The 24022-nt window shown below is 37.6% G+C and overlaps 1 protein-coding gene across 1 annotated transcript in view; it reads left to right on the top strand.

The window, feature by feature from the left end:
- The window catches only part of MOXD1 (monooxygenase DBH like 1), a 96651-nt gene extending 77981 nt beyond the window's left edge, over positions 1 to 18670 (top strand). The window contains exons 9-12 of the mRNA XM_052645942.1: positions 439 to 498; positions 4802 to 4944; positions 17658 to 17826; positions 18269 to 18670. Of these exons, the coding sequence (XP_052501902.1) occupies positions 439 to 498; positions 4802 to 4944; positions 17658 to 17826; positions 18269 to 18436 (540 nt within the window). The 3' untranslated portion in view covers positions 18437 to 18670. The remainder of the gene's footprint in view (positions 1 to 438; positions 499 to 4801; positions 4945 to 17657; positions 17827 to 18268) is intronic.
- Positions 18671 to 24022: the final 5352 nt, after the last annotated feature.

Below are 24022 nucleotides of genomic sequence, written 5' to 3'. Positions count from 1 at the left end.
TAAAGTAAATAAGGTAAATAAGAAGATAATCACAGTCACTAGTATCTGTGGCCAGCACTTATGAAGTGTTTAATCTGTACTAAGAACTAAATGTGTGTTCTGTCATTTAATTTCCTCACAACAGCTGTGTGAGATAAGTGCTATTTTTATCATTATTTTTTAGATGAACAAATTGTGCCCAGATGATTCATTTCCTTACCTAAGGTCATGCAGCTAGAACATTGTGGAGTCTGGCCTGAACAAAGAGAGCCTTATTTGTTTGTTTGCTTGCTTATTATGCTAGCAAACCTAGAATTTAATAGATCAAAAGTCTACTCTTGAGTCAAATTACTTAATGCATGCATTCATATAGCAGATTAAACTGTTGGCCTACAGATGTGTTAGATAAATAAAACAGCATGAAACTCCAATCTGAAAGCTTCCACTTTTATGTTTTAGGGAGATAATCTAATTACTGAGTGTCGCTACAACACAAAAGATAGAGCCCGGATGACTTGGGTAAGAAGAATTTTCTTATTAAAATTTATTTGTGGAGGGGGAGGCATAAACTTTGATTTTAGAACAGAAAAAAATAAAAAGCCTTCCTATTTGGAAGCAAAATTCCTGACTGTCTTGAACATGAAACATTGTAAAAGTGAAGTCAGAGCTGTTTTAAGATTTTATCAGATTAGCTAATGATATTATGGTAGTATTTGCAGTGCAGTTTATTGACTCTTTCATGAAAAGCTATCCTTAATCTTTTAGTTTTTCGTCACCAAATAGCATTAATAAAAGACCTGTGGTTACTAATGACCATGCACATGAGTCTGGACTTAGATGAATCAAAACTTCAAAAAGAAACCAATTCCATGACCTTAGGGCTTCTGACCCAGAGAGAAATCCAGTTCCAGCAGATTTACTGGGGAGTTCTGCCAAACATTCAAGAAATAAATCTCTCATGTCTTCCTCAATCTCTTCCAGGGAACACACAAACAAGGGGGAAACACTTTCTACCAACTCATTTTATGAAGTTAGCATAATCTTAGTACTGAAGCTGACATGGGCAGTACAGGAAAGGTCAACAACACTCACCAGATGGAAGTCACTTTGCCAATGTACTGACAAACCGAATCTCTCATTATATAAAAATGTAAGTTAGGACTGATTTGGGTATAACTAAGTAATGTAAAATTGGTTTGAATTAGAAAATACATTAATGCCATTATACATTAAGAGATTGAAGGAAAAAGACTTACGATTAAAAAAAAAGCACTCACAAAATTTGTCAGTCATGGGGGGTAAAAAAGGACATTTATCAAACTAAGAATAAGAGAGAATTTCCTTAACCAGCTAAAGATTAGCTGTGAAAAATCTGTAGAAAATATCAAGCTAAATGAAATGCTAGAAGTATTTCTTTAAAATCAAGAAGAAAACAAGGATATTTTTTATCACTGGTTTTATTCACTATTATAGTAGAAAAGAAATAAAATGAAATATAAAGATCAGAAAGGAAGAAGCAAAGAAGTAAAATATTATTCACAGATATTGTCATTTTCCACATCAAAAACCTCCCGCAAATTGATATACCTAAAGTTAATTATATTTTAGTATGCAGTAAACTATCTCAAGAAAATGTAATTTAAGACTATAAATTCTATAGAAATAAAATAACATTAGATGTGTTTGATCTCTGTGAAGAAAATTATTAGTTTTTAAGACATTAAAGATCATCTGAGAGGTTGAGAGACTATGTTCATGGATAGAAGGCTCAGGGTAAAAAAAACCACAAAGATAATCCTTCTTTATAAATTGGTTTATAAATTTGATATAATTCATAAAGATTTTATTGTTTGGGGTTTTGCTGTCTAACCAAGAAATCTTCCCTTAGCCAAAGGTTTTCTCCTATTTTAAAAAAATTTTTCTAAAAATTTTGCAGCTTTTTTTACATGGAGCAAGTTAATTATAAAATCAACATAGAAGAGCAAAGGGTTAATAATTGGCAAGACACTACTAAAAGAATAAGATGAGAAACAAATTACTAGGTATGAAAACTTACTTCCAAGCTATGGTGATTAATAGTGTGGTTTGAGTCCAGAGTTAGAACAGTGGAATGGAATAGAGATTCTGGAAACAGACCTACAAACCCTCTGTATGGAAACTTGGTTTAGGATAGAAATTGGCATTCAGGTAACTGAGAGAGGATGGACTTTTCACTAAAGAATTGTTGGTACAATTGCCAGGTGGCAAAAATAAAATTACATCTTTATTTACCACAATTCACACATAAAAATAATTTCCAGGTAAATTAAATATTAAAACATGAAGAATAAAATTTTAAAAACCTTAGAAGAAATAAATATATATAAATAAATGTATGTTATATATATAACTTTATGACTTTGGAGTAGGTAGGAACTTCTTAAAATATGAAAAGTACAAATTAGGAGATTGATGAGTTTGTCTCCTTTAACATTTTTGGTCACTTAAAAAACACTATTAGGTGAAAAGATAAGTTTTAAACTGAAAAAAAAAATTGCAATACATAAAGCATTAGTATCCAACATTTAAAATAAATTCTATAGATCCATAAGACAAGCATAAGAAAAACATACAATAGGAAAAGAGCAAAGTGTGTCCTTCACTGAACGTTGCTGTTGATGTCAGGGAATGATTCACTTAAAGTCATACTCTCTTCAGTGAGGCAGCCAGCAATCAATGACTGGTTGATGCGAGAATACAAAAGCTTGATTCCCTTCCTACAATTTGATGTAATTCTGAGTAACCATCCAAGCTCAAAGGTAGATTAAATATATTTGCTGAGATGTCAGTTGCAGCCTCATCTGTAGATCAGCTTCTCCTTTTACCCAACCCTTTATCAAGTGCAAGGCATGATGTTTTGCAGTTTGTAAAATCACTGCATATTAGCCACTATACTACATTAATGTATAGCTATGAACACTTCTTGGAGAAGGAAATAGCAACCCACTCCAGTAGTCTTGCCTGGAAAATCCCATGGATGGAGAAGCATGGTGGGCTATAGTCCATGGGGTCACAAAGAGTCAGACACGACTGAGTGACTTCACTTTACTTCTTTTACTTTTTATGAACACTACTACTATGTGTTTCATCTTCACTTTTGAAGGATAGAGGATTTGCCGAATACAGAGTTCTTGAATAATTTCTTTTTCCTGGAGCACTTGAATATGTAATTCCAATATCTTTTTGTTGCTTCCATCATTTATGATAAAATGTCAGCTGTCCATTGTATTATTGTTCCCTATATGCAATATATCATTTTGCTTTGCCGCTTTCAAGATTTTCTTTTTGTCTTTGGCTTTCAGCAATATGACTATAAGGTATGGCTTGCTTCATAATTGTCTTTGGCATTTGTTGAACTTCTTGGGTCTGTAAGTTAATGTTTTTCACTAAATTTGGGAAGATTCTCACCATTTTTTCAAATAGTTTTTCCTACCCTTTTTTCCTCTTTCTTCTCATTCAGGGCCTTCGGTTGCATGAAGTGAAAGTGAAAGTCACTCAGTCATGTCCGACTCTTTGTGACCCATGGACCATACAGTCCATGGAATCCTCCAGGCCAGAATACTGGAGTGGGTAGCCTTTCCCTTCTCCAGGGGATCTTCCCAACCCAAGGATTGAACCCAGGTCTCCCGCATTGCAGGCGGATTCTTTACCATCTGAGCCACAAAGGAAGCCCAAGAATACTGGTTAGGGTTAGGGTTAGGGTTAGGAGTGGGTAGCCTATCCCTTCTCCAGCATATCTTACCATCCCAGAAATCAAACCAGGGTTTCCTGCATTGCAGGTGGAGTCTTTACCAACTAAGCTATCAGGGAAGCCCATTTTGATTGCATACATGGAATATTTAATATTGTCACAGCTCTCTCGGGTTGTTTTTTAACTTACTTTAGTCTTTCTCTCTTTGTTCTTTGAGTTGGGAGATTTCTAGAGATCAGTCTTCAAGTTCATTGCTTCCTTCTTCTGCCATCTAAAGTTGATGTTGAGCTCATCCTGTGAACTTTTAATTTAGTTTATAGTATCTTTCAAATCTACGCTTTCTATTTGGTTCTTTTTTTGTGTGTTTACCTTTCTCTGATGTTATTCCTTATTTGTTCACTCATTTTTAGCTTATTTATCTTTAATTGAACATCTTTCTTTAGCTCTTTTAACATGTGTATGTCTGTTTTTAAGTCTTTGCTAAATCCAGCATCTATATCCTTCACAATAAATTTCTACTTCTGAATACAGGTCACAGTTTCCTGTTTCTTTTCATGTTTAATAACTTTTGGTTGAAAATTGGACATTGTAGATAATATATGGTAAGCAACTCCAGATTCTGTTCTTCGGAGAATCTTTGATCTTTTTTCAATTAGTCCACTATTTACATTTAGATTCAAAGTGTGTAATCTGTTTCCCCTGTTGTATGCAGATGCTGATATTTATGACAACAAGATTATAGAAAATTCAGTGCAATCAGGCAAAGATTCCAGCACACTGACTGATTGATATCATGTTGCTAAACATCCTCAGAAACGTTCACTAGAGTGAGAAGTTTACACCATATAAACAGAACTTTGAGGAGATTATTAGGTTATTTAAGAAAGATAACTTTTAAAGAGTTGGACATAATTAATTTTAAACGTGCTACTATCTTTTTGAAAACCAAATTGTCATTTAGGTGATTATTTTTCAGCTTTAAGATGGGTTACATTTCAATATTGGAAGAAACTGTGTAACACTTGTGGTTTGTGTGCTATAAGTATCAGAGTTGGTGGAACATATACTTTTCTAAAATATCTCCATTTTCAGGGAGGATTAAGCACCAGAAATGAAATGTGTCTCTCATACCTTCTCTATTACCCAAGAATCAATCTTACTCGATGTGCAAGTATCCCAGACATCATGGAGCAACTTCAGTTCATTGGTGTTAAGGAGATCTACAGGCCAGTCACGTAAGTAGTAAATGGATTTCATGATAGGGGTAACTGCTACTGCTGCTGCTAAGTCGATTCAGTCGTGTCCGGCTCCGTGCGACCCCGTAGACAGCAGCCCACCAGGCTCCCCCGTCCCTGGGATTCTCCAGGCAAGAACACTGGAGTGGGTTGCCATTTCCTTCTCCAATGCATGAAAGTGAAAAGTGCAAGTGAAGTCGTTCAGTCGTATCCGACTCTTAGTGACCCCACGGACTACAGCCCACCAGGCTACTCCACCCCTGGGATTTTCCAGGCAAGAGTACCGGAGTGGGGTGCCACAGCCTTCTCAGGATAGGGGTAAGGGTGGGCTTTATTTTCATTTTGGATTCATCATGTTATGGGATTCCTTTATGTGCTGTTCTATTTGATTATTTTCAGCTGAGGCTTCCAGGTGACCATCTTGTTTGCTGTGTCCAAGGTCTTTCCGACTACTCTTAGGTTCACTTGTTTTCTAGGAAGACCTGAAGGATTCAGCATGTAATTATATTCATGGCTAACACATATTATAGTGAAAGACTATAAAAAATGAACTAAAGGAAAAAGTACATGAGGCAAAATCCGCAGGAAACCAGGTACAAGTTTCCAAGGCAAGCTTTCAAGAAACGCCTCCCAGTGGAGTCTCACAGAATGTGCTTAATTCCACCAGCAGCAAATTATGACAACACAGATGAAGTGTTGTCAACTGGAGAAGTTCATTAGAGACTCAGAATTCAGAGTTTTTATTGGAGCTAGTCACACACGTGCTTTCTGCTTGGCAAATACCAAAATTCCAGACTCCCAGAAGGAAAGCAAGTATTCAACGTAAGCAGCATCGTTTGTACAGACAGTCTAAGTATGGTAAATTACGCTTATCATTTAGAGAAAGTTTTATGTTAATAGAGAAAATTGTTTGCTATTGAAGTTCCCTGATGCCAGCCAAAGGTCAGCCTTCCAAGCAGGATGTCAGTCTCAGGCTTGCTGTATTAATTCTTTCTGCACAGTTGTATATGATAGGAATGACTTACGGCAAAATAATAAACAAGATAAATATTATTCTTGCTCCCTTGAGATTGTATATTAGAGAGGGTAAGAAGTAATAAGCAAATATACATATAACATTTCAGATATTGAAAGATGTTATGAAAATAATTGAGACAATGAAGGAAGTGTGTTGTTGTTTTCAGCTGGGTGGTGAGAGCTTATCTAGGGAGCTGTCTTAGTCCTTTCTGTTTTAACTACCACAGACAGGGTAGCTTATAAACAATAGAAATTTGTCTCTCACTGTTCTGGAGGTTGAGAAGTCCAAGATCAAGGTCCTGGCAGATTCAGTGCCTGCTGAGGACCCAGACAGCCATGTTCTCACAGTGATCTCCCTTGGCAGAAAGCTCAGGGGAGCTTTCTCAAGCTGCTTCTATAAGGACACTAATCCCATTTATGAGGACAGACTGTTCCAAAAGCCCCACCTCCTAATAACATCACCTTGGGTGTTAGCATTTCAACATGTGAGTTTGTGGGGCAGGGCAGGGACACAGATATTCAGTCTATATCAGAAGGTGATGTTTGAACAGAGACCTAAGTGTTGAGGAGCCAGTCATGGAAAGATCTGCAAGTATCTCTGCAGAGAGAATGAGGCCAGCATGTTCAAAGAACAGCAAGAAGGTGAGTTTGGCTGAAGCAGAGGGAGATAATGGTGGGCAGTAAGTGGGAGGTATAAGAGCAAGTGGGACCAGACAGTGTAGGACTTTATAGGCAACATAAGGACTTTGGGTTTTAAATGCAAAGAGAAGCTATTATAGGGTATGATTCATGTGTGCTAGTTGTTTGGTCATGTCCAGCTCTTTGCAACCTCATGGACTGTAGCCCACCAGGCTTTTCTATCCATGGAATTTTCCAGACAAGAGTACTAGAGTGGGTTGCCATTTCCTACTCCAGGGAATCTCCCCAACCCAGCGACTGAACCTGAATCTCTTTTGTCTCCTACATTGGCAGGCAGATTCTTTACCTTTGTATCACCTGGGAAGCCTTCTTATAGGATCAGTTCAGCTGCTCAGTTGTGTCCAGCTCTTTGCGAACCCATGCACTGCAGCACACCAGGCTTCCCTGTTCATCACCAACTCCTGGAGCTTGCTCAAACTCATGTCCATCAAGTCAGTGATACCATCCAACCATCTCATCCTCTGTCGTCCCCTTCTCCTCCTGCCTTCAATCTTTCCCAGCATCAGGGTCTTTTCCAATGAGTCAGTTCTTTGCATCAAGTGGCCAAAGTATCGGAACTTCAGCTTCAGTCCTTCCAATGAATATTCAGGACTGATTTCCTTTTGTATTGACTGGTTTGATCTCTTTTCAGTGCAAGGGACTCTCAAGAGTCCTATTATAGGAAATAGGTATTCAAAATGTTAATTTAGCCACTATGTTGAGAAAAGACTCTAGAAGGGCAAGAGTAGAAATAATATAATCAACCAGGTGATTTGTGATTGTCCAGTTGAAAGGTGAAGGTGACTTAGACCAGGATGGTGCCAGTAAAATCGGTGAGAAATGGTTCCAATCAGATTACCTTTTGAAGGTAAGCCCTCACTGGACTTGTTGATTAACTACATCTCTGGGAGATGGTGAGGGAAAGAGAAGAGGAAAGAAAAGATAATCATGTCCTAATGGTGCAGGGAAACATGTTTGAAAAAGAAATTGAGAATTATTATTAATATTAAGTTTGATATAGAAAAAAAAGGATTTTATCCATTCTTAGCAGTACCACGAAGAAGAATTAGGATGGCTGGTAGAAAGTTTGAAGTGTAGATTTTATTTTTATACAAGGAAGAATTTTCTAATGATTAGGATTTTTTAAAATTAATCAGTCAATTACAAAAGGACTGATGTAATTAGGCAAAAGTGACACATAGATTTTTGAGGGGGTGTATTTAAGGAAAAATTAAATAAACACTTAATGAGGATGTGGTAAAGACATAGATCTGAAGGAGAATCTAATTATGGCCTACTTTTTGTTCCAAAATTTTATAGGGATTATAAATTAGAAACTGCAACACTCTTCTTTTTAAATTAAACCCACTATTCATAGATATGTTCTACTGAGTTCCTATTCAGTCAACCCAATGACCACCATATCAGAGGTCTGTATCTGCTAAAATACAAATAACAAAATGCTGGTATAAATTAGGTTGTAGCTTCTGAAGTATTTTCACATATGTAATTTCAGTTAATTTATTTTCACACAGTTTTATTAGGTAGAGCAGTATTTGCAGTCCTCGTTCAGAGAAGGAAAAATGGAAACTGAAGATTAAGAATCTGTTCAACTTCATAGATTACATAATCAATGGGGGAGGTGGGATTTGTATTGTCGTTGCTATATATGTGCCTTTTTGTTCACAGTAACTACATTACGAACAAGTAAAATGTCAATAAAAATCACAACGACACATAAAATGTCACTCTAGAAGCACTAGGATATAGTCTTGCTTTTAAAATATCAAGATTGTATGTTTCTTGCGTGGATGTTTAGTCATTTCAGTCATGTCCGACTCTTTGGTACCCTACGGACCGTAGGCCACCAAGCTCATTTGTCCATTGGATTTTCCAGGCAATAATACTGGAGTGGGGAGCCATTTATTTCTCCAAGAAATCTTTGGGACCCAGGGATCGAACCCAGGTCTCCTGCATTTCAGGCATTCTTTACCATCTGAGCCACCAGGGAAGCCCATATTGCTTCTTACTAAGACTTAAACGGGCTTCCCTGATGGCTCTGACTGTTCAGCAGTCTGGCTGCAATGTGGGAGACCTGGGTTCGATCCCTGGGTTGGGAAAATCCCCTGGAGGAGGGCGTGGCAACCCACTTCAGTATTCTTGCCTGGAGAATCCCATGGACAGAGGAGCTTGGCAGGCTGCAGTCTGTGGGGTCGCAAAGAGTCGGACATGACTGAGGACAGCGCAGCAAGACCTAAATAGCTTTGTTTTTTTTCCCTTTAGAATATTTTTAATGTATTGACTAGAAACTTCCTAATCAAGAGAACACTGGAGGGAATGTTAGATGAACATTCAAAGCTGTGTATTTACAAGATAAACAAACTGCATGCTATGACCCAGTTATTTTCTTTTCTGCTCAACTTGTATGAAGCCTCTGAAAATGCTTTTCTCCTGTGTCCCAACAAGCTTTGTCAGTGTCCACTAGTTTGAGCTCCTCCAGGACATACTGAAGTTGGGATTTTCGTCACTTAGACAGGGAGAATTGCTTCACAGCGCAAGACTAGTTTTGAGATGTCATTGCCCACATAAAACATTTAACTACATGTTTAAATATATTTATTCTACAAAAATATGAATGAAAAAGAACCTCTGTTATAAGTACATGTTTGGACTTTAAATCAGACTTTTAAGTTTAGTTCATCATCAGTTCAGTTCAGTCAGTTCAGTTCAGTCGCTCAGTCGTGTCCGACTCTTTGCGACCCCATGAATCACAGCACACCAGGCCTCCCTGTTCATCACCAACTCCTGGAGTTCACCCAAACTTATGTCCATTGAGTCGGTGATGCCATTCAGCCATCTCATCCTCTGTCGTCCCCTTCTTCTCCTGCCCCCAATCCCTCCCAGCATCAGGGTCTTTTCCAATTAGTCAACTCTTCGCATGAAGTGGCCAAAGTGTTGGAGTTTCAGTTTCAGCATCAGTCCTTCAAATGAACACCCAGGACTGATCTCCTTTAAGATGGACTGGTTGGATCTCCTTGCAGTCCAAGGGACTCTCAAGAGTCTTCTCCAACACCACAGTTCAAAAGCATCAATTCTTCAGCGCTCAGCTTTCTTCACAGTCCAACTCTCACATCCATACATGACCACTGGAGAAACCATAGCCTTGACTAGACCAGACCTTTGTTGGCAAAGTAATGTCTCTGCTTTTGAATGTGCTATCTAGGTTGTCATAGCTTTCCTTCCAAGGAGTAAGTGTCTTTTAATTTCATGGCTGCAATCACCATCTGCAGTGATTTTGAAGCCCCCCAGAATAAAGTTTGACACTGTTTCCACTGTTTCCCCATCTATTTCCCATGAAGTGATGGGACCAGATGCTATGATCTTAGTTTTCTGAATGTTGAGATTTAAGCCAAATTTTTCACTCTCCTCTTTCACTTTCATCACACTGACATAAATATTACTAAAGGCCAAACCAACAAGGTACTGGGAAAAAGATAGAGAAAGGGTTTGGGGTGCTTTTTTTTGTTTTGCTTATGAAAATATTGCTAATTTGGTTTTAGGCTACAGTATTAAACAGGAATATCATATAACATATAACCTAGAATCTTCTAGTTTTGCTTTTAATGTAAGGACTATTTAGGTGCCCCATTTTATTTTAAAGATTCTGTAGCAATTCTAGGATTAGAGGATACATTGGGAGAAAAATAGAGACACGTACATCCTGTCTCAAAATTTGTGTGTTGTGGAGGGTGCAGTTTTCCTCTGCCTTCTACAGATCTGGCAAGGCTTAAGGAAAAACAAAACCTCCCAAAGATCAGATAACAGAATAGATAATGAGTTTAGATAAATTTGTATCCCCTGCTAGACGATACATCAACACTCTCCATGTGGTTCCAGTGAGGTTTATGTGATGGAAAGTTCCTGCTTCATTTGTTCTCTTTCTTAAAAAAAATCAGGAGAGGTGTTTTTTCTATTCTTTTCAGGAAAAAAAAAAAATCACTTTATGTTGATAGGGTGTTAAAATCACATAGTCTTATTATAGAGCATTTAGGTAATGCATAAAAAAGTTTTAAAAAAGAGGACACAAACTATCACTCAAATTCTGTTAGAAATAAATAACACTGACATTAATTGAATGTCATTGGAGACATCTTTCTGTATAGGTATTGATGCAAAGATGAATAGATCAGGGTTGTGAAAGTCTCTCAGTCATGTCCAACTCTTTGCAACCACAAGGAATTCTCCAGGCCAGAATACTGGAGTGGGTAGCTGTTCCCTTCTCCAGGGGATCTTCCCAATCCAAGGATCGAACCCACATCTCCTGAATTGCAGGTGGATTCTTTACCAGCTGAACCACCAGGGAAACCCAGATCAGTGTTAGAAAGATTATAATTTGTTTACTGCTTTAAACAAAAATAAAGTTTAATTTTGTTTAAATTTATCAGAAGACTAAATTAAAATTGAATAATCGTTGAATAAATAAACGTTTTTAATGACGAAATAATATTATATAAAGGAGCTCTCAGATGCTGAGAAAATAGGTCATAAAAGATATTAGCATTTTTTTAAACACTGTATTTTAGTTTTAGATCATAAAAATGAGAACATTCACACTTTGACATTTTCTCCCAACCTCCCTTTTTGTACCTCCAAATATTTATTATTTATATTAGAATTTTTGTATTCTCAAGATTTTTAATTTTTCGCCTTTAATTCTGAACCATAATTTCCACAATATTTATTGCAGCTTTTATAGATTCCATGATAATCCCTAATCTTCATATGATTTCTGCATTTCTAGGGGCTTCTCTGGTGGCTCAGATGATAAAGCGTCTGCCTGCAATGCAGGAGACCCGGGTTCGATCCCCGGGTCAGGAAGATCCTCTGGAGAAGGAAATGGCAACCCACTCCAGTATTCTTGCCTGGACAACCTCATGGATGGAGCCTGGTAGGCTACAGTCCGTGGGGTCGCAAAGAGTCGGACACGACTGAGCGACTTCACTTCATACTTTATTAGGTGCTTTAATTTGACTCTTCAATATTTTGTCCTCAGTTACTTAATCAAGAAGGGCTTCCACATGCTTTAGTCCTTTATGTTCGAAAATTATATTTGTGCAGCATTTGGTTAGATATAGTACTTGGAAATCATATTCCCCCCTCCCCCCACCTTCGGAGATGTCTTTGGATAAATGGGCTCATTCTTCCTCTACCTGTAGAATTTGTAAGTTCAGTTGAACATATTTCAGTGTTGAGTATATGAATCAAAATTTTTGGAAATACAAAGTGTTTTATATATTTACACATATAAATATTTACATATTTTCTGGAAATATATGTATTCACTTCTTTTTTTTTCATCACAAGGAAATTTTCTTATGTCTACAAACTTTTTTCTAATCTATTTGGGATTTTTCTCAAGAGTTTCCCTATAATTTTTCACAAGTGCTCTTCTGCCTTTTGCTTTTTTTTTTTTTTTTTAAACATACTTGGTGCTAAATTTGTTTTGTCTAAAATTTATTTCCTTTGGTCCATCTCCTTTTTCATCTCATTCTGTTGTTTTATCATCCTGTATTTGAGCTCTTGTTTAATCGCATTCATGTTCTTATTAAATAAACATAGCATGAAACACTTGTGGAAATTCTCTCCAGTATAATTGCTTTATATCGTCTTCTAGAATAGATTTTTTGTCTCTCCTTCTCTCTCTCTCTCTTTTTTTTGTCTTCACTGGATATTGAATTAGTTGAAATGTGATATTATTTCCTTTCACCCTAAGTTTCATGGTTGTTTGGCCATTCTTTCTTTTTGCTGAGCCAGTTCTGTTTAAAACTTCTCTTTGGTAAACATAGGTGAGGTTTTGACTACTTTCTAAGCAAATCTGAGAGTAGTTTGCTTTCTCTCCACACCACAGTTTGAGGTTTGGGTGATATATATATATATATATATATATATATATATTTTTTTTTTTTTTTGTAGGGGTGATGTATTTTATGTGGGTTTCCCTTGTGGGTCAGCTGGTAAAGAGTCCGCCTGCAATGCAGGAGACCTGGGTTCCATCCCTGGGTTGGGAAGATGCCCTGGAGAAGGAAAAGGCTACCCACTCCAGTATTCTGGCTTGGAGAAGTCCATGGACTATATAGGCTAAAGGATTGCAAAGAGTCAGACATGACTGAGCAACTTTCACTTGTCCACTTGTTCATATTTTATGTACTTTCTCTTCTGTATTTTGAGGGTAAACGGCTGTGTGTGCAGAGGTGTGACTCTGTTCTCTATATCACAATACAGGGGTTATTCCTTCCTCAGATTTTATTAAAAATCTATTAGAGGATGTTTTCTAACTGGTTGGAGCTGACTGCCTTTCAGTAGAGGGATGTCCCAGGCCTTATTATATTAGTCTGCCAAATCTGTTACAGCTCACAAACCTCTGCTTCTGTCAGGGAGATTCAACTGTGCTCGAGCCTTCCCAACTTCATTTACTCAGAGAGCGTGGGGAGGGTTAGGAGCTGTGACTCATGAAGTCAGATTTCCTGGTTTCCTTCTTTGACATGATTGGTAAAGTATAGGTTGTATCTTTTTCGTCTGTTTGTTGATAGGTTTTTATTTCTTGTTTGTTATTTATTTATTTAAGTCAAATTGCTTGAGATAGAGCTTACATCCAATTAAATGCCCCTTTGTTAAGTATGGGCTTCCCAGGTGGCTCAGTGGTAAAGAACTCACCTGCCATCACAGGAGATGCAGGAGACGTGGGTTCGATCCCTGGGTCGGAAAGACCCTCTAGAGGAGGAAATGGCACCCCACTCCAGTATGCTTGCCTGGGAAATCCCATGGACAGAGGAGCCTGGCGGGATACAGTTCCTAGAGTCACAAAGGAGTTGGACAAGACTGAGCAACTGAGCCCGCACGTGTGCTAAGTATGCTGTTAGAAGGTTCTCTCAGCTGTGTTTCCTGTTTAACCACATCACGGATGGCATTTTCATCACCACGGAGACCTCTATCACACCTCCGGAGACACCCACCTCCACACAAAGCCCCAGGAAAGCACGAACCTGCTTTATGTCACTATTAGTTTGATCTTTTCTAGATTTTATGCACATAGGATCATATGGTATATAGTCTTTTGTGCCTGGCTTCTTTAACTGAGAATGTTTTTGAGATTCGTCTATACTGAGAGTAATCTGTATATATATGTGTGTGTACATGTGTGTATCACCAATCCATTCCTTTTTATTGCTGAGTAGTATTCCCCAGTGTGTATATACCTAAAATTGCATTTATCTGTTCATCAGTTGAAAAACAATTGGATTGTTTCCAGTTTGTGGCAATTATGAGGCAAGCTGCTATAAACATTATTGTATTCATCTTTGTATGGACACGTTTTCAATTTCTGCTTTAATACCTAGGGGTGGAATCCTTGGATTGTACACTGAGTCTGTGTTTACCGCACTGAGACTCTCAAATGTTCTCCCAAATAACGTTCCTTGCTACATTCTCACTGGTAATCTGTAAGATTTCCTACTGTTTAACAATCTTACCAGTGTTCTCTGTATTTTCTGCCTTTTGAATTTCATCTATTTTAATGTGTATGCAGTGGTATCTTACTGTAGTTTTATATTCCATTTCCCCTGTGACAAATGATATTGAGCCTCTTTTCACATGCTGATTAGTCATTTATATATGTTCCTTTTTAACTGTTCAAATTTTTGTCCATTTAACTGAGTTATTTTTTTTTATTATTATTGAGTTGTAAGAGTTCTTTATCATTTTAAAGAGTTCTTTATACTTTAGATATAAATTCTTTGTCAGGTGTATGTTTGTAAATAATTTTTTTCTGGTCTATGGCTTGATTTTAATTTTTCAGCTGTATTTTTCTGAAGTCCATTTTATTATTTTTGGTTTGTTTTGTGCTTTTGATATTCCGTGTAAGAAACTGTTGCTTGCCCAAGATTGTGAAGATTTTCTTTTTTTCTCTTTTTCCCTAAAAGCTTTATAGTTTCAGCATTAGGTTGAAGATCCATTTTGAATAATTTTCTGTTTGTTGAATTTTCTGAGGTTCATTGTATTTCATATAGACATCAAGTTGTACAAGAACTGTTTGATGAAAAAAGCTACTTTTTTCCTATATAGTTACTCTGAATTGTTTGTTGCAAATTATTTCACCATATATTGACAATTTCTGGACTCTGAGTTCTGTTCATTGTGGTACATGTTTAGCTTTACTATAATACCACACAATTACTATTATAGTTTTATATTAAATCTTGAAATGAATGTGTAAATCCCCAAACTTTGCCATTTTTTTCTTTTTCCAAAGTTATTTTTATAGTCTGTTTATTTCATTTCTGTACATTTTTAAATCGACTAGCCAGTTAAATTATGCTTATAAAGAAAAATCACTGGTTTCCCTGGTGGCTCAGATGGTAAAGTGTCTGTCTACAGTGTGGGAGAACTGGGTTCCAGCCCTGGGTTGGGAAGATCCTCTGGAGAAGGAAGTGGCAATCCACTTCAGTATTATTGCCTGGAAAATCCCATGGACAGAGGAGCTTGGTAGGCTACAGTCTATGGGGTCGCAAAGAGTCGGACACAACTGAGCGACTTCATTTTCACTTTATAAAGAAAAATTACTCATCAGCATTAAATCCTTTATTTTTATCAACTAAAGTGATATATAAGTAATACCCTTCAATTTATATGTGAATCTGGGTAGTTATTTAGACACTGCCCAGATGTGCAGAATTGTAATGGTTTTACTTTCTAGAACATGCCTAAATTTCTAATAACTAAGTCCCAGTCCCAGTGAGAGCAGAACTTGAACATTATCTGTTCAAGTTATAGCCCTGGTGGGCTACAGTCCATGGGGCCGCAAAGAGACAGACAAGACTGAAGTGACTCAGCACACACGCGTTCAGTCTTGCTGCTGCTGCTGCTCCTAAGTCACTTTTACTAGCAAACTGCAGAAAACTTAGGGAGTTAGCAGAGATTCCAGTGCCCCCTTGTGGTAGTTTAGGAGATTACAGGCTGATGATCTCCCGCACCCCCAGCATTTTCCTGGTTATAAAGATTTTTCCTTTTTTCAAGACAAATACCTTATCTCCTTGAAAAGTAAATTTGCTTTTTAATATTTGATTTAAAGTTACTTTATATTTAATGAAACTTAGCTACTTTGGGAGGCTGTAGTTGCTTCAGTTGTGTCTGACTCTTTGTGACCCCATGAACTGTAGCCCACCAGGCTCCTCTGTCCATGGAATTTCCCAGACAAGAATGCTGGAGTGGGTTGTCATTTCCTTCTCCAGGGAATCTTTCTGAATCAGGGATGGAGCTCACATCTCCTGCATTGGCAGGCAAGTTCTTTACCACTTGGACCTAGCTTTTAGTATATTTTAAATAACATGGTATGTAAATATAATGGGCCTCTTTCAAGTTAAATTTTCACTTTATGTAAGTTTTTACATGTACAAATTTTATTGTGTACTAATTCTGGGTTGTACCTCTGTAAGTCTCCACAGAGTATTTAATTTACAGTGCTATCGACTGTAGGTCATTGCTAGATCTGTTTGCTGCAGTGTGATGGCGCTTGCTCATTTTTTATGGTATTTTAAGGTCTCTGTGCAAAACAGTGCATTTAAAACTCAGCAAAGATATATTGACTTTAATTTTAAAAAAAGGTTAGGAATAAAGAAGATCCTTGTATATAACCTATTGTATTATTCATTATCTCACATTAAAGTACAGAGGAAATGTTTTCATTTTAAACATAAAAAATTTATCTTCATAACTCTAAAAGATTATAATAAAGAATGTTTAATTTAGTTAAAAAGATAATATTAAACATACCTGATTAGGTTATGTGTGTAAGAGAGAGAGCTGATACGACATAATTAAATGAAGAAATTATGAAGATCAAGTATTAAAAATGTAGATTCCTCAGCTGGAGGTTAATTCGTTGCTAATTATTAAAATTGCTAGAACTTCCTCTTGGGGTGTTAAGGGAGCCGAACACTTACCAGTTACCCATGATAATCTCCTGGATGGTCCATGGAACAGAACATGAAAATTTTTGAACTACACTTTTCCTTTTTTTGAGAATCAATAATATAAAATTTATATTTCTTTGACATTTAACATATATTTTTCTTCAGCAGCAAGTAAAAGCAGAGTGTATCATCTTTAAAATATTTTTTTCTCTGAAATTTTAAAAACACTGGTTCAATTTTTTAAAAAGGAAGTTGCCACTTAGGCAAGCAAAAACAGGACAACCAGCAGTGGTCAGGATTTTCAACAGTGTGGAATTGAAATTTCCATTGTTGTGCAGTATATCTTTTGATATTCTGTACATTTCTTCATTACACCATTAGCATTGTAGTCTTCAGAACTGAACGCTTATCAGTTATATTGTTAACCAAAGCCAAAACAGTTATGTGAGGAATTGTGGGACTCCGGGGAAGCTTTCTAAGTCAAAACTATTTGTCTAAAAGTGACACTCATCTGCTACTAAACTGAGAAATTTTCTTTTTAAAAAAGACTTCTTATTTTATATGTGTTTCTTCTAGTAACTGCTTAAGAGTTCATTAGTACTTTGAATTAAGTTATCTATGTGTGTGTAAAAACGAACTAGTATGAAGTCTGTTTTAGAATACAGGAAGTCCCCTACATACAAATGCGTTTCCTTCTGAGAGAGTATTCATAAGTCCAATTTGTTAAGTCCAGCAAAGTTAGCCTAGGTACCCAGCTAACATAATTGTCTATATAGTATTGTACTGTAATAGGTTTATAATACATTTCACACAAAAATATGCAGATAAAAAACAAACAAAGAAAGTAAAGAAAGCATTTTTAATCTTACAGTACCATACCTTGAAAAGTGCAAGAGTACAGTACAACAGCTGGCATACAGGGGTCTGTTTGCATCTTTTTGCATCTTAAAAGCTCATATGTATGGGGACTTATGGTATTGAAAAGTAATGGAAACACAAAATGCTTTTGTTCTGAATATAACTCATTCTGGTTATTTGTTTTATATTCAGGACCTGGCCTTTCATTATCAAAAGCCCTAAGCAGTATAAAAACCTTTCTTTCATGGATGCAATGAACAAGTTTAAATGGACTAAAAAGGAAGGACTTGCCTTCAATAAGCTTGTCCTTAGCCTGCCGGTCAACGTGAGATGTTCCAAGACAGACAACGCAGAGTGGTCGGTAAGTCCCACTTTGTTTTAAGACAGATAACATGAAAGGAACAGACAGATATCCATAAATTCAGTTGTCTTTTGATAAGTCTGAGAATTTTTCAGTGATTACATAGATGCCCCAAAACTCCTGATTCCACTTCCTTCAAAGAAGGACGTTTATTCTAAAACTAAAGTTGGGACGAAAAAGGAATAAGGTGGGATGAAAGCTTCAGAAAGAAACTCAACAGAGCATGTTTTATATCTCTTCTTTCCCAAAGGTGTGTCTGACCCTTTCTCCACCTTCCTGGGAATCCCTAGGATTCTGACTGCCTGATGGACAACTTCAGCATCCGTTCCTTCTCTCCCAACCTTTTACCCCCTGCAGAAGCACAGGGGCTGAGCAAGCTTGGCCGCAGTCCTGCTCTTCAATCACACACTCAGTGGCTTTGTTTCTGCTCTTTCGTTTTCAGATTCAAGGCATGACAGCATTACCTCCAGATATAGAAAGACCATATCAAGCAGAGCCCTTGGTGTGCGGAGCTTCTTCCACTTCCCTGCGTGGAAATGTCTGTCTCGAGCTGCTCCTGAGCTTCGTGGTCCTGGGCAGCACACTCAGCACCAGGAGCTTCTGCCTGTAATTCTGTCCTGCTCGGTGACCATGGTTTTCCGTGATCTGAGCCTGACATTTCACGTGCAGGTTAAGGACATTATGAGGTGTGAAGGATGAGGGTGAAGACCTTGAAGACTTCTTTCACAGGTTCCCTTCCTCCTGTCCCCTCTTCCTTCCCAGGTTTCCTGAGAGATGTCCGTCAGGTTCTCATCTTTTCCTCAGAAATATCTGGTAAAATGTATGAATCGTTCAGTAAAGCAAAATTGACCTTACGTAACCTCTTAAAAAAATTGGACTAAGTCAAGTGTAAGTAAAAGACTTATCTCCGGTATTTCATTTTATTGAAATACTTGTTGCTATTTTACTTTTTAAAATTATTGATTTGATTTCTATATTCCTCTTTTTAAATGTTTTTATCTTAAAGGTGTAAATGGAAGTACTCTCCATTCCAGAGTTCTTCCTCTGCACTGCTCTTTGGGGTGATTTCCGCAATGGAACAGTGGTTCCTCCTACGTTCTTGTAATATCCGGTTCTGTCCTTTTCTGTGAATTACCCATGGGCCCCTGACCTCAACACTTTCTGATGGTGTCTAGTCTGCTCATTCACCTGAGTCTGAGTCCCAAACTACCCTGAACCCGTCTTTTTTTCCCCCTTCCTTGCTCAGCACTGGCCAAGTGAGTTTTTTCCTTGAGCTTGTCACTATCCAAAAAGAAAGAAGCTATAGAAAACACAGCCACGGGACATCACTGATTGTAGGCTGAGGAGAAAATGTAGCTGGCTGCAAACTCAGTGCTGTGAGGGGTCTTTTGTGAATGTCCAGGACAAAGGCCAGAGGGTGTGACCCAGCTGAGGAGGATGTGAGGTCCTCTCTGACCATGTTGGGTCTCACACGTGTTGCCTACTGGCTCAATTTGAGTCACAGTTGCTATTGTAGATTTATTTTTATATTAGTTAAGAAACTAACTTTCCAAAATAAAATTGTCACCAATCTTGTCCCCTTTTTTGTCCTTTTGGTATAGATCAGCCAAATCTTGTCTTGTGTCTTTTGCTCATTGTCTTAAGCTAAGTTTGTTTGGATCATATTAATAAACTAAATGAAATTAATTTTTTGTGTGGTATCTTGTATACTCCTTGAGAGAAGCAAGTGGTTCAGTACTGCCAGATTTGCCAGTCACATCAATTAAGAACGTTGTATTTTTCCATTTCATTTTTAAGCCGTTTCTCCCCAGCAAACAATGTCTTAAACACAAACCAGGCATGCATGTGTGTTTAGCTGTGCAGTATGTGTGACTCTTTGCACCCTATGGACTTAGCCTGTCAGGCTTCTTTGTCCATGGGATTTTCCAGGCAAGAATACTGGAGTGGGTTGCTATTTTCTCCAGCGGATCTTCCCTATGCAGGGATCAAACCCATGTCTCCTGCATTGCAGGTGGGATCTTTACCACTGAGCCACCTGGGAAGTCCCAACACAGACTATATTGTTTTTTAAATAAATATTGTCTTTTGGAGTTTTTCCTTCTTGATTCTTTGAATTTGTCCACTTAATGGAATGTTTGTAATACTTATGAGGAGTATTTTACTACTAAGTTTAATCCTTTTTCATAAGTGCTATATATCAGATTCTATGATTTTCCATCCAAATATTTATATGATATGACCATCCCAAACACTCTGTATTTGAAATATCATGTTTATTTTTAGTTCAGAATTTCTGAATCTGAGATATCAAAGAAAAATGATTTCCTTTGGAAATTGTGTAATATTATATTTGTTTTCATTGTTCTTGGTAAGGAAGCTGAACATACTGGCTAGAAAAGGATACACGACTTTTGGAAACTCAAATTTTTGGAGCCAGGGAAAGCTATTTTTCCAGTTGATGTTGCTAAGAATAAAGCAGGTATTCCTCTCATAGGAATCCTCATGAATATATATATATAATTTTGAAGCACTGACTCTTTGAAATTAGAATAGGTTATCTGTTGTATTCAAATCCAGCATAGTAAGCTGGTATCTTATGAGCAGAAAATGGTCAATTGAATAGACTCATGGCAGCATCCCTTACCCCCTGGGCCAGTGGAGTGTTCCATGGAAAATATGAAGAGCCATGGAAAATTGCTACAAATTTTAAAAGGCTTACTGTTGCACTTCTCAGAGTCTTGAATATATGATTGTGTATTGGAAAGGTCAAGTTATGTAGTGTGAAACATTTATCAAACTCATTGACCACTTGACCATGTTGTATTGGACCAACGTTCCTCAAGGAACAAGCTTTGGGACACGTAATATGGGACACGTACTTTTCCCAGCAGAGCGTGTCCAGGTTTATGTAACAATTTTTCTAAAAATTTCAAGCTGTTCATGGTGAACTGCAAAGCATAGCCCAACAAATATGGGCCTTCCACTTATGTTCACTAGTCTGTTCCTAATTTGCTGTTCTATTTTGCCAAGCCACTATTTTTTATTAACCTAGAGTTAGTACAATTTACAGAGAACATAGAAAAGGAAATTTACATTTTTAAAGGTAAAATATTCACTAAACTGAATTATGTGGCACGAATAAAACATTTGAGAAGTGTTGACAAATAAGGCTATATATTTTTGAAAAATTTTAGACCTATGCTGCTGTTGCTGCTAAGTTGCTTCAGTCGTGTCCAACTCTTTGCAACCCCATGGGCTACAGCCTACCAGGCTCCTCGGCCCATAGGATTTTCCAGGCAAGAGTACTGGAGTGGTTTGCCATTGCCTTCAACACAGACTAATGGTATGGGATTGATGTAATTCAAAAAATGTTTTTTGAAAATTGGGAGGAGTCATTCCATATTGCAAATATAGAATGCAAGTCTGATTTGAACCAATTTCTCTCTCAGTATTTTAAAATAAGCCCATTAAATATTGACAACCAAAATAATTCCATATATTTGTACAGTGCTTTGAAATTTGCAAAGTGCTTTCACGATATTTCTCACTTAGTGTTTAAAACTGCTTTTCAAGTTGAGTACTTGTATGCAGAAAAGCTAACCAGATAGCATACTGTACTGCAGTAATCATTGGAGACCTAAGTTTCAATCACTTTACAAACTACACATGTATAAATTAAATCTAAATTACTTGCACTTACTAAGCTTTGTTTTCCTATTGGTAAAGTTGGAATAATAGATTCTAACCTTATGAAGTTGCTTGTGGATTAAATGTGACAATCAAGGAATAGCATCCGGCATAATGAACTGTCAATATTAGTGTTCTTCCTCCCATTGCAAAAGCTCCAGTTTAAGGTAAACAGTATCTGATAACAAATGCAGATTTTTCTCTCCTCCTTACAGACATAATCAGCTGAAATTTGACTTTAACTGAACCACTTTTACTGAGTGAATGATACGTGTCAAATGAATATTGGGTCTGAGTGAATTTGGCAATCGTGAGTTCGTGCTCAGTTGCTAAGTAGTGTCAGACTTTTTACATGGACTGTACCATAGACTCTACCCACCAGACTCCTCTGTCCATGGAATTTCCCAGGCAAGAATACTGGAGTATGTCGCTATTTCCTTCTCCAGGGGAACTTCCTGACCCAGGGATCAAACCCATGTCTCTTGCATTAGCAGATAGATGGGGTTCTTTATTACTGAACCACCAAGGAAGCCTGAATTTTGTAATCACTCCCTCAAAAAAATTTTTTTTATTGACTGCCTGCTTATGTTTTATGTTTCTGAAGAGCAAAAATACCATGTTTTGCTCTTTTATTTCTGAAAATAATGTGTTCTCATTGAAACTAACGATATTTCAGAGTTCAAATGAACTGTATCTTGTCTTTTATGTGGTTAGTTTTTAAGATGAATAGCTTTAAAATTCTACACTATTTTTTATTGCTTCATGAAAATGTTTCTTCCATATTTGATTACAGCAACTTCATCTTGAGAAATTACTTTATAAGTTGTCTTCTCTTATTAAGGTATTTCAGGAAAAATATGTTCTTCCAAATAATTATACTAAATATAATATTCTGTTAACCAAAATTAAGGAAAAGACAGGGAAAATAGAATGGGAAGGGAGAGGTATCCATAGTAACAAGAAAAGTGTTTCTATTCACCACTAGAGGGCGCGCTGTGCATCTGTTTGTCAATCCTGTCCGCTCTGCTTCTGCTGCTGCTGCTGCTGCTGCTGCTAAGTCGCTGCAGTCGTGTCTGGCTCCGTGCGACCCCATAGACGGCAGCCCACCAGGCTCCCCCGTCCCTGGGATTCTCCAGGCAAGAACACTGGAGTGGGTTGCCATTTCCTTCTCCAATGCATGAAAGTGAAAAGTGAAAGTGAAGTCGCTCAGTCGTGTCCGACTCCGCGACCCCATGGACTGCAGCCTACCAGGCTCCTCTGTCCATGGGATTTTCCAGGCAAGAGTACTCGAGTAGCATGCCATGCCTTCTCCGTTAAATGTGCTAGATTCCTCCAACAACCTGATCTGAGCCTTCACATCTTGGATTCTACTTCCTTCCGTACTACTTTTGTTTTTGTTCATTCTAAACTCAGTTACCTGAAAGTTAAACTTTCTTTTTGAGAGTTTAGCTCTAGGATCAATCTTAAGTTTTTTAACCTTTTACTGTGATGATTCTAAGCCTCTTTCTAAAACTTCCAAATTGTCATTTTACTGTAGCTTGTGTTATTTTATACTTCACCTTCTATTTGGGGTTTACTTTGATCTTAAATTTCTGTTCTCTCACTCTTTTGTTTTCGTTTTTTTAAATTGAATTGTTGTTCAGTCGTTAAGTTGTGTCCAACTCTTTGTGATACCATGGACCGTAGCACACCAGGCTTCCCTGTCCTTTTCTCTGTCCTGGAGTTTAGTCAAACTCATGTCCATCGAGTTGATGATGCCCTCCAACCATCTCATCCTTTGTTGCCTCTTTCTCCACCTGCCTTCAGTCTTTCCCAGCATCACAGTCTTTTCCAATGAGTAAGCTCTTTGCATCAGGTGGCCAAAGTATTGGAGTTTCAGTTTCAACATCATACCCCCCAATCCCTCCCAGCATCAGAGTCTTTTCCAATGAGTCAACTCTTTGCATGAGGTGGCCAAAGTACTGGAGTTTCAGCTTTAGCATCATTCCTTCCAAAGAATACCCAGGACTGATCTCCTTTAGAATGGATTGGTTGGATCTCCTTGCAGTCCAAGGGACTCTCAAGAGTCTTCTCCAACACCACAGTTCAAAGGCATCAATTCTTCGGCGCTCAGCTTTCTTCACAGTCCAACTCTCACATCCAGACATGACTACTGAAAAAACCATAGCCTTGACCAGACGGACCTTTGTTGGCAAAGTAATATCTCTGATGTTTAATATGCTGTCTAGGTTGGTCATAACTTTCCTTCCAAGGAGTAAGTGTCTTTTAATTTTATGGCTGCAGTCACCATCTACAGTGGTTTTGGAGCCCACAAAAATAAAGCCTGACACTGTTTCTGCTGTTTCCCCATCTATTTCCCACGAAGTGATGGGACCAGATGCCATGATCTTTGTTTTCTGAATGTTGAGTTTTAAGCCAACTTTTTCAGTCTCCTCTTTCACTTTCATCAAGAGGCTCTTTAGTTCTTCTTCACTTACAGCCATAAGGGTTGTGTCATCTGCATATCTGA

The sequence above is a fragment of the Budorcas taxicolor genome, chromosome 9 (genome assembly GCF_023091745.1).
Source record: "Budorcas taxicolor isolate Tak-1 chromosome 9, Takin1.1, whole genome shotgun sequence".
In the NCBI taxonomy this organism is placed as follows: Eukaryota; Metazoa; Chordata; class Mammalia; order Artiodactyla; family Bovidae; genus Budorcas; species Budorcas taxicolor.
The sequence above is the reverse complement of the archived record's forward strand: the minus strand, read 5'-3'. Positions and strand labels throughout refer to the sequence as shown.